Source organism: Anarhichas minor, unplaced genomic scaffold, assembly GCF_050575085.1.
Source record: "Anarhichas minor isolate MPS153535 unplaced genomic scaffold, ASM5057508v1 ptg000082l, whole genome shotgun sequence".
NCBI lineage: Eukaryota > Metazoa > Chordata > Actinopteri > Perciformes > Anarhichadidae > Anarhichas > Anarhichas minor.
The window spans coordinates 365,706-377,538 of record NW_027466528.1 but is presented as its reverse complement, the minus strand read 5'-3'; the positions used below and the strand labels follow the sequence as shown (position 1 = coordinate 377,538).

Genomic DNA, 11,833 nt, shown 5'->3' with positions numbered 1-11,833 from the left:
AGCATGTGGCTTAGTGTAATTATTGTTATTACGCAGCGCTCAAGAGCTTTTTAGAACAACAAATACTTTAAGTAACCCACTCTACACTGCCTGCCTAACAGCAAACGGCAGACAATGTTACAGAGAAGCTGGTGGGTGAACATACTGTATTTGAGCACCAAGAAGGTCAAAACTGGTTCTTTTTCTCAGAAGTTAGTGGAGTCAAAAAGAGTGAACATTTAACTTGCATTCATCAGGTGGGCTATATGACTCAGAAGTAATGCTAGTTTTGCAGTAAGAATCTTGCTAATACGTTGATAGTCTTTGAAACAGGGAAGTTGTAGTGGCAGTGAATCCGTCAGCTGTCTTTGATCTGAAGTCCATCGAACAGTTTCTTCTGCTTATCTTCCCTGTCGCTAGGAAAGCCCAACTAAAGAGCTGGCTGAGCATGGCTTCCCTCTCGGAGCGGAGGGTCAGAGTTCACGCAGCAAATCCCAAGAACGGCTCAATGTCTCAGATGACTCTTCAGATGGGAACATCTCAGAGGAGAGTAAGTAGAACAATGCATTCCTTAATGTAGATATTGTGTTGATGCAAATACAGAGAGGATCAATCTGTTCTTCAGCATCAAGAAAACTCATTTAGTTGGCAAATATCAATTCTTCAATAAAAGATAAGATCAAAATATCTAAATAACTACTTAAATATCTTATTATGGTCTGCTCTCAGGTGCAGGATATGAGTGGGAGGACGACTTCCCCCTGCTCCCTCTGCCAACATCCTCAGTGGCATCTGACTCCCCTCCCCCGCGCTTTATCCCCAAAGCTCCGGACCCCAAACCAGTCGCACAGTTCTCCCGCTTCACTGTCTCCCCCTCCAGCGTGTCTCGTTTCTCCATCACTCACATCTCCGACTCTGACATGGACTCCGCAGGAGGTGGGTCGCATCATCTTTCCTCATAACAGACGGGATTTTTTTAAATATGATTTGAGTTTTTACTGATTTGACTCTCACACATAACAAATGTTTAGTTTTCTGAGACTGAGATAAACATGGTTCCTCTGAGGTTTAATTTGAAGCCTTGACTTTTGGAGTAACTGTAATCTAAAGCTAGATGAATTAATCATGTGCATGTTTTAGCTAATATGGTTATTAAAAACCTTCTTTATCTTGTGTTAGACTTGATCCCAGTTTTACAAACTGGCCCATTAAAGATGTAGTTGTTTGCTACGACGTGTTGCCACAGACTGATCTACAGTAAAACTTACGTACCGTGCTGATTAGTTAATAAACTTTCTGGCCAAATTTCATAGAACTCTGCCAACATTGTGGAGGAGCCAGATGCCTAGAAGCCTGTAAAGAGCCCTTGTGTTCGTTCATCGTCTGTTCCTCGTTCTGTCTTTTGCAGGAAGCAGCGAGGATGGGGACAAAGAATAACAAGCTGTGGATACTTACTGCCTCTCCATGACGAACACTTGGCCTGCTAGCATGACTTCTACTTTATCTTTTAATGTCAGGTTTTAGAAACACAGGACAGTGCCTCTTATCGCCCGTCGACACTTTTGAAAGGTCTGTCTTACTGACCTGAGCTGTTTAGAGTACTGAAAAGAGAATAGTTAATATATACACTTTACAGAATATTAATATATACTGTATGTATGATGTACATAATCTATGAAAGCGGGGGGAACTTTGAATTGTGCATATTTTTCAGATCAAAGAGACACAATGGAAGGACAGACCTTTGAAAAACATCTCATTTTCCACCTCTTTCACCTCTTAATGTATGATGGGAAGCATTCCTGAGAGAGTGGAACCACCTGGACCAAGAGTAAACTGAGGATCGGCTCTTTGAAGGAGCCTGCACAGCTCCACAGACTTTGTACTTCTTAGGAAACTGCTTAACTTGTCTTAATAACTATCAATGAGAATCCTTTAGGTATCACAAGTAATATATTGTTAATATTTGGCTTCATCCAGAGACAAAGGACATGCGAGCGTGAAAGAAGGAAAGGGAATTCCGATGGGTCACGTTTGGTTACAGAATGTTTTGTTTGTGTGGAAACAGCTGATTGAACCTGGACAATGTGATATTTTCTGACTCTTTCTTTTGTACCAGGACCACTACTGTACTGTTTTACATAAATAAGTGGCTCATCCTCTCTACCAAATTGAGTGCCAGCACCGCCATCACAACCAATCCATCTTTGTTGTAAACATCCGGCACAACATTGTCACTATAGTGACAGGACTTCCTGTCACTATAGTGACAGGAAGTCCTGTCAGATTTAACGCTTGTTAAAGGCTGAACAGGTTTTTCAATTGAAGCAATGCATGGTTTCAAGTATCTATAGGAATGTATTGCTTAGAGACATAAAGGGACCGTTGTTTGTTGTTTTGGAGCAGAGACAGGGAAATCCCTCCCATGTCTGGACCGCTACATAAAGACACTAGTTCTCTAATAACGACATGGGCCGATACGGGTGGGCAATGTGGATGCAGTCTTCATCACAATATATGTAATATTGTATCCTGATAGTGGGATACATCATTATCAAATAACACCTGGCAAATCACGGTTCGTCATCACATTGATGCACAGATCCAGTAAATCCAATATGGCCGGAATGCAGTAATACTCACATTCATTTGCAACAATATTCACAAAGGCCTAATACTAGCAGAGGTATTAGAGGGATCGATACCCTGCTATAGTTATGCTCATTATATATCATCATATTGCCCAACCCTATCGGCCAATGTTTCAAAAGACAAACATGCAACAGTATTTAAAAGGCTGTTGAGTTATATTTTTGCCTGCTCATGAGTCTGAACATACATCCAGTGTTCCTCAGCTTCTGCTCAGCTGCCGTGTTATGTTTGTGAGAGAAATGAGAACAGCTGTCTGGCTTTACTGTTACTGTCACTCGCTGTATATTGGCTACTGACCTTCATCTCATCCGTTTTGTGCAATGATGCCGGTATTAAGCTGAACCGAAGAACCTTTTCTGGTTCTTCTAACTCCTTATAATTTGGGTTAAAACAAGAAGACAAATCTGAGCGTCACGTTGAACCGGTAACAGAATGAGATTTAATAGCACTTGAAAGCTGAAATATAAAAAACAGATCAATTCAGTGTTGAAGGGCAATCGAGGGCTGACGCCACGATCATGACCTGTTGCAATGCTTTGCTCTCTGTGTGCGTAGATGTGAGGGAGTGAAATGTGAGCGGCGGTTGATGAGCTGCTGGTTGCCTCCTTTCAAAGCACTCCATCAACATATCGTGTCTTCTACGTCTTTGTTTGCCTTCCAGGGCTTTAATATTCTGTAACAGTTAAGCATAGCACCATCTACACAGCTGTCCGTAATATTTTTGTATCTCGACAAGAATACTTTTAAGAGTATTGATGTACTGTACCTGTATAGGAGGGAAGGTTAAATGTCTCATGTTTTATTGTTGCCAAAGAGATGTTGTGTTGTTGATTCAGGGGCAACAGTCGGTGTTGTTTTTACCCCAAAATGGAGACAGACAGGAGGAACGTTAAAGCAGCTTTGGCCTGGTCGTAAAATAAATCACAAAGGTTTTGGTTTGCGATACTGTCGATAACATGTGCCGCCCCCCCCCCCCCCCCCCCCCCGACCTGGTCACATCATTACTTTCTGTACCTTCTATCAAATATAAATAAAGTCTGTTTTACACATCTAGTGACGTCTTTATTTTATTTTATTTTAACAAAGATCATTGTGTGCTCACACATGGAGAGAACAGAATTCACTCTGGCGTCTTTTATGTGGTTTAGTTTTGTCTTAATTTATTTATTCATGACGCTTTAAGGAAAATCACTTACAAACAAAAAATTGGAAAGTGGTGGAAAAATGTGATTAATGTTTGTAAATCTAGGTTCATACTGGGATCAGATTCCAATGTGAGCCGACAATAAGAGCCCTAAGAGTCTTCCATCTACAAAAAAAGGAAAAGATTAATATTATTGTTGGTGCCGTCAGGTGGAGGCAAGAATGTATGACTCTGATCACCTGATCTGACAGCAAAGACGTGTCTGATCACAGCATTACATAAAAGATGTAAAGTACAATGTGGTTAAATACCTGATTCTTAATTTTCAAAATGAAATTAAAAAAATATGCTATCAAACATGCTTTTTTCGACATGCTATACTGTGACTTTTTATGACTTTTTTCGACATGCTATACTATGACTTTTTTCGACATGCTATACTGTGACTTTTTTCGACATGCTATACTATGACTTTTTTCGACATGCTATACTGTGACGTTTTTCGACATGCTATACTATGACTTTTTATGACTTTTTTCGACATGCTATACTATGACTTTTTTCGACATGTTATACTGTGACGTTTTTCGACATGCTATACTGTGACTTTTTATGACTTTTTTCGACATGCTATACTATGACTTTTTTCGACATGCTATACTGTGACTTTTTTCGACATGCTATACTGTGACTTTTTTCGACATGCTATACTATGACTTTTTATGACTTTTTTCGACATGCTATACTGTGACTTTTTTCGACATGCTATACTGTGACGTTTTTCGACATGCTATACTGTGACTTTTTATGACTTTTTTCGACATGTTATACTATGACTTTTTTCGACATGCTATACTGTGACTTTTTATGACTTTTTTCGACATGTTATACTATGACTTTTTTCGACATGCTATACTGTGACTTTTTTCGACATGTTATACTATGACTTTTTTCGACATGCTATACTGTGACGTTTTTCGACATGCTATACTGTGACTTTTTATGACTTTTTTCGACATGTTATACTGTGACGTTTTTCGACATGCTATACTGTGACTTTTTATGACTTTTTTCGACATGCTATACTATGACTTTTTTCGACATGCTATACTGTGACTTTTTATGACTTTTTTCGACATGCTATACTATGACTTTTTTCGACATGCTATACTGTGACTTTTTATGACTTTTTTCGACATGCTATACTATGACTTTTTTCGACATGTTATACTATGACTTTTTTCGACATGCTATACTGTGACTTTTTTCGACATGCTATACTGTGACTTTTTTCGACATGTTATACTATGACTTTTTTCGACATGCTATACTGTGACTTTTTTCGACATGCTATACTGTGACTTTTTTCGACATGCTATACTATGACTTTTTCTGACGTTTTTCGACATGCTATACTATGACTTTTTCGGACTTTTTTCGATATGCTATACTGTGACTTTTTCGGACTTTTTTCGACATGCTATACTATGACTTTTTATGACTTTTTTCGACATGCTATACGATGACTTTTTATGACTTTTTTCGACATGCTATACTATGACTTTTTATGACTTTTTTCGACATGCTATACTATGACTTTTTTCGACATGCTATACTATAACTTTTTTCGACATGCTATACTATGACTTTTAATGACTTTTTTCGACATGCTATACTATGACTTTTTCTGACTTTTTTCGACATGCTATACTATGACTTTTTCTGACTTTTTTCGATATGCTATACTGTGACTTTTTCGGACTTTTTTCGACATGCTATACTATGACTTTTTATGACTTTTTTCGACATGCTATACTATGACTTTTTATAACTTTTTTCGACATGCTATACTATGACTTTTTTCGACATGCTATACTGTGACTTTTTTCGACATGCTATACTGTGACTTTTTTCGACATGCTATACTATGACTTTTTTCGACATGCTATACTATGACTTTTTTCGACATGCTATACTGTGACTTTTTTCGACATGCTATACTGTGACTTTTTTCGACATGCTATACTATGACTTTTTTCGACATGCTATACTGTGACTTTTTATGACTTTTTTCGACATGTTATACTATGACTTTTTTCGACATGTTATACTATGACTTTTTTCGACATGCTATACTGTGACTTTTTTCGACATGTTATACTATGACTTTTTTCGACATGCTATACTGTGACTTTTTTCGACATGCTATACTGTGACTTTTTTCGACATGCTATACTATGACTTTTTCTGACTTTTTTCGACATGCTATACTGTGACTTTTTTCGACATGTTATACTATGACTTTTTTCGACATGCTATACTGTGACTTTTTTCGACATGCTATACTGTGACTTTTTTCGACATGCTATACTATGACTTTTTCTGACGTTTTTCGATATGCTATACTGTGACTTTTTCGGACTTTTTTCGACATGCTATACTGTGACTTTTTTCGACATGTTATACTATGACTTTTTTCGACATGCTATACTGTGACTTTTTTCGACATGCTATACTGTGACTTTTTTCGACATGCTATACTATGACTTTTTCTGACTTTTTTCGACATGTTATACTATGACTTTTTTCGACATGCTATACTGTGACTTTTTTCGACATGTTATACTATGACTTTTTTCGACATGCTATACTGTGACTTTTTTCGACATGCTATACTATGACTTTTTCTGACGTTTTTCGATATGCTATACTGTGACTTTTTCGGACTTTTTTCGACATGCTATACTATGACTTTTTATGACTTTTTTCGACATGCTATACTATGACTTTTTATGACTTTTTTCGACATGCTATACTATGACTTTTTCTGACGTTTTTCGACATGTTATACTGTGACTTTTTTCGGCATGCTATACTATGACTTTTTCGGACTTTTTTCGACATGCTATACTGTGACTTTTTTCGACATGCTATACTGTGACTTTTTTCGACATGCTACACTGTAGCTGTTGGCTACTGTGGTTAAGTGGAGTGCAGGGTCATCCTTCAATCAGAGGATTGGCGGTTCGATACCCGGCTTAACCCCAAAATTGCTCCCGTAGCTGTGCCTATGTCAATGCTATGGAAGCCCATTTCATTTTTTGCCGGAAAATACATTACAAAAAAAATATTGAAATCATTTTTTTTTTTTTAGAAAAGACTTTTGCTGCATCCATCTGTAACCATGATAGACCAGATGTTTCCAGTTGCTGTTTAATTAAAGTTGCCACATCGGTTTTATTCTTTCTACTCCGGAGCTGCTTCTTGCTTAAAATCCTCTCAAGGGTGCGTTTGCTCAGTACAACCCCTGCTTTATGGATATACAACTGTAAACACAGAAGTAAAAGATGAATAAGATTGTTTGTTCTGTTAGGTGGAACAGCAACGTTGTGATCACCTATACAGGTCACGCAAGTTGTCAAATAATTCAAGGCAAGACATTTTGTCTTTGATCATCTGATCTGACACAGAAGACATCTTGAAAGACACAAATATCAGTCTGATCCCAGCAACACATACAAGACATACAGCACAATGTGGGCAATTACTTGATTCTTTATTCTCAGAATTAAACTGAAAAACAGACAAATCACATGATACATGTTTGACTGTCAGTCATATTTGTATTGCATTAGTCGTCATGTTTTACACTGATACAGGTTTTATCATTTGACCAGGATTTTGTTTTGTCTTTTTCTGCAAAACAAGTTTCAAAACTTTGAGAACATTTGTAAAATTGAAAGCATTACGCTGCCAACATATTAAATATGAAGCTCATTTTTTGAGTACATTAAAATCTTGATCAGTTCAGTTTTAAAAGCGTTTTACATTTTTAAAACATACTTTCAACTTCTGAAACCTTTGTCTTCATTTCATGAATTGTGAAGGGGACTTCTTCACTAGACAGTTATTTCCACTAACAGTTACACTCTTGAAACTCAGCAGTCTGTTTTAACAGGGAGTGGAATTAAAGCAAAGGTTCACTTAAACTATGAAAACACACATCTGATTCACCTGTAGTGGTGTCTATGTGTTATCCAGGTTTAAAGATATACACCTCTGCCATTCCTGTCTTCACCAGCGTTGAAATATTCAGCAAATAAAAATAATCCAACAGAATCATGTGTTACAGAAACAGTGTTCTTGTAGCTCTAGATAATCCACAGAAAACTGTTTTAATTGTGACTACGTCTTCAGAAAACTGTTGAACGTACACTAGACTGTATGTTAGGGTGGAGTCTGAAATCTAGGAGACGGATGTATCTCAAAACCTGCACAAACTAAATCCATACTATCTGCACGGCCAAATACCAGAGGAAAGTGACATTTATGTTTTATATATCATCTCAGTCCAACAAATTACAACCTGTATCAGTGTAATCCGGATTTCTTGTCTCACTATGTCAAAGTTATCTTAAACATAAATTAATAATTCTTTCTCTTGCTGATTGTATTATTTAATTTCTCTTTTGAAAATGTTGCTTTAAGAAGATCTTACAAACTGCTTGTGCACAATATTAATCAAACATTAAATCAGTGTAATCTGAGAACCAGCACAGGACATTATCACTGCTGCTTATAGCTATTATTAAAGAACATAGGATCTCCTGTGAGTAGACAATAAGTTGAACATACAGTTCTATGAGTAGTGTGATCATCGATGCCATCACTCAGTACAAATATATTTCACAGATGGTGCTGATGTTTGTCTATTTTCAGTATTCGTTTCTCTCAATCATTGGCTGAAACATCTGACTCGTCGTACTGTAGATGATCCATCTCGGTCCAGACGGTGAGGAGGCAGTATTAACAGGTGAGGCTAAAAGGTGAAACATCTGATGAGATGTACAGCTTACCAACATCAGAGCCCTCCTGTTGACACGGCAGGGGGAAGAAGCTGTGTTGTAAAAGCACAGAGATGTCGTTGGGCGACTTCTCAGACCGGCTGCAGATCCTGAGTCCACAGAAGCCGGTCATCATCAACCTTGTACGTTTTAAAGTGAAACGGCTCCACTGCTGTCCGACACCATTACCCATGAATGTGAGCTCGTCTTTACAGAATTACAACTCAGAGAAAAACAATCAATGGCAAAGCTTCTGGCTTTCAATGTGCTTTCCATAGAAGATCATTGATAAATCAATTCTAGCTGTTATTTACATTATATTATGTCTCAACTATAACAGAGATTACTGCAAGTGTGAATTGTTGTGGTGACCTTCGTAATCATTTGTATTATATAGAAGCACGATTACAATACTGTGTTGAATCAGAGCTTTACAGCTGAGGAGAGAAGATGCAATTATGCACCAGTGATCCACCTGCAGCTGGTTTGAACTGAGGGCGAGCTCAGTACTCCCCCGAGGGAGTCGAGGCCTTCTCCACGGAGTCATAGTGAGCTTCATCAGGCAGGTCTTCCTCGACTTCCTCCTCCTCCTCCTCGTCAGAAAGGGGCAGTTTGGCCGGGGCCTCCACGGCCGGCTCGATGGGTGGATCATTGCTGGGGGGGAAAAAGACAATACAGTGAAAAACATGCTGGTTCTTTTTTTCAAAGGATTGATGTCCTGCAAATAATGAATCATTCAAATGAAATAAAAGGTCAAAGAGGCACAGGATGAAACGGATCGTTTCTTTGGCAAAATTAGTGACGTAAAAACAAAAGCCTCATGAATCATGCAAAAAAAAAGGTTGAGCATGATGCTGAAGCATGCAACACGTTCTCTGAAATGTGCATTATGCCCACAGGTCACAAGACCAAACACACACACACACAAAAATAAAGGAGATGGAAGAAACCCAAAAGCAGCCGAACGTCACCCAAAGCCGACATGACAATGAAGCAGTTTTCTGTGATAATAGAAAATAGAAAAAGGAAATGTGTGCACGAGGACCCTGAGGACCCTGAGGACCCGAGGTCAGTCACTTACGATGGGGTTCGGTCACTCAAAAGCGGGCGTAATCAGGCCCTGTACTGAGAGGCAGAGACAGTCCCCACGTGTCACAGTCAGCATCTTCTCAAATACCAAGAGACATATTATATTCTGATATATAGGGAGATGTATAATTACAATAAACAGTGTGTTCTTACATGGCTTACATTATGCATATTTAATTACTATAAACACAATATTAAAGGAGCACCTTGTGAGATTCATGATGTGAACAAAGGAGACCATGACTGACGACTGGGATCTTTAAAATGTCTCCAGTCTGAGGCAGCATGTCTGTCCTCGGTCATCTTTCCTCGCTGTGAAATCAACCTTTGTGACCATAGGTGGTGAGTACAGTTACACATGTACTGAAGTACTGGACTCAGGTACAACTTCGAGATGCTGAGGTTAGTATTTTCTAATTTACATTTGACCAAAAAAGTTCCAAAAGCAGGAAAATCATTTGACAACAATATAGTGTATTCAGACATATTTTACGATTTACAGGTCAACAAACAAATAACTTTAAACCGTGTGCTGTATAGGTAATTTATTTAGCTTCTTTAATTAAAGTTCAAATGCATGTTTTTTCCTGGTTTATACTCTAGATATTTTATAACATTTAATGCCATACTATAATATATCTGAGGCTGCCAGTCAAACTCAATGATGGTTTACCTTGTTTATGGTAATTCTACTGATGAATCTCAAATAACTGTCTATTTATTGATGTTAAAGTGCTACACAAAGACATTTACAGAACTCACATTTGCTGTAAACATGTAAATTATGACTCAAATATATTGAATTCAGAACAGAGGACTCAAAAGAAAACAGGCTGGCACACAGACAGACATATAAACCACAACACAGTAAACAGAAACAATGACGGACACTATAAAATGAGTATGCTGTGATGAGGACACGGACACACACTGAAGAAGGTACCTTAGCTAGCAGCAGGGAGAGCAGGCCAGTGGGTGTATGGCATTGGCAGGTCAGGTAGGCTGCAGCGTAACTACTACTGTGCGCATGCACTTCATTAGATATTTGGTAAAGAAAGAGAAAAGGAGAAGTGCAGAGTCTACATGTTCACCTCCTCTCTTTGGTAAAGACAGAACTTGGATGAGTTTTGTTTTTTTAAACTAATAAGATTTAGAATCCAACAATAAGAAGAAGATCAACTCTGACGGTTAGTTATTGGACATCAGATGTCAACAGAGTGGTTAGCATAGACCGGCACGAACTCACATACAGACAAGCAGACCAGCATCTTTATTTAGCACACAGAGAATCAGACAAACACTTTCTTTTCTATATTTAAAACATGATGCTTTTACTCACAGGGTTTTTAAACCAAGCCTTTAATATCAAAGACAACAGTACACGAAGGCTGAACGAGCTTTCAACATCAGGTGGACTCTCCTCACCTCCCAGGCTGCAGAGAGGCTGTGCCTTAAACAGGAGCCCTCAGTGGAAACACCACTTCACTGACGTAAAACTGCCGATGCCTCATTTGAATCTCTGGATCCAGACGTTCATCAGCATATTTGTTATTGACAATAATAGTGCTGTAAAAGGTTGAGTAATTGAATCCACTGAAGAGGCACTGTAATATGTCTGAATGTACAGAAAAAGATTTGAAATGGTTGCAAATGAAAAGCGTTTTCAGATCATGTGCATCAAACCAAACAACAGCACCAGTCGTCTTTTCGTTCATGCATGAGCGATGGTTAACCCAACTGCTCATTATGTTCATTATAAATTAATCAGCCGATTGTTTTTTCCCAAACAAGATTATTTTAGTCTGAAAAATGCTCTTAAAAGAAAACACCAACTCGTCTTCAAGCTGATTTGTTTGTGTTCGACCCAAAGATCTTCAATTTACAATGAAATATAACATTCTCACATTTAAGACGCTGGAGCCGGCGAACGTTTAGCATTTTAGTAAATGATGTCACAACTTTCTGTCCAGCAGCGGTTTCAGCACTAACACCACCTCAGAGCCGTGCATGTCATGGAGGGAGGAGCACAGTTGACCCCATTCAGCATTGACATGATATTCACACAGCACAAGAGAAAGTCAAAGCACCCCGAGCACCTGGGTCTGAGCACAGTGTCCCTCCACAA

At 38.4% G+C, this 11,833-nt stretch overlaps 1 protein-coding gene across 1 annotated transcript in view; it reads left to right on the top strand.

Annotated features, from left to right (window-relative positions):
- aatkb (apoptosis-associated tyrosine kinase b) overlaps nt 1–1,494 on the top strand; it is a 42,958-nt gene extending 41,464 nt beyond the window's left edge. Inside the window, exons 12-14 of the mRNA XM_076081585.1 lie at nt 400–529; nt 709–915; nt 1,388–1,494. Coding sequence (XP_075937700.1) covers nt 400–529; nt 709–915; nt 1,388–1,416 — 366 coding nt within the window. The 3' untranslated portion in view covers nt 1,417–1,494. The remainder of the gene's footprint in view (nt 1–399; nt 530–708; nt 916–1,387) is intronic.
- Nucleotides 1,495–11,833: the final 10,339 nt, after the last annotated feature.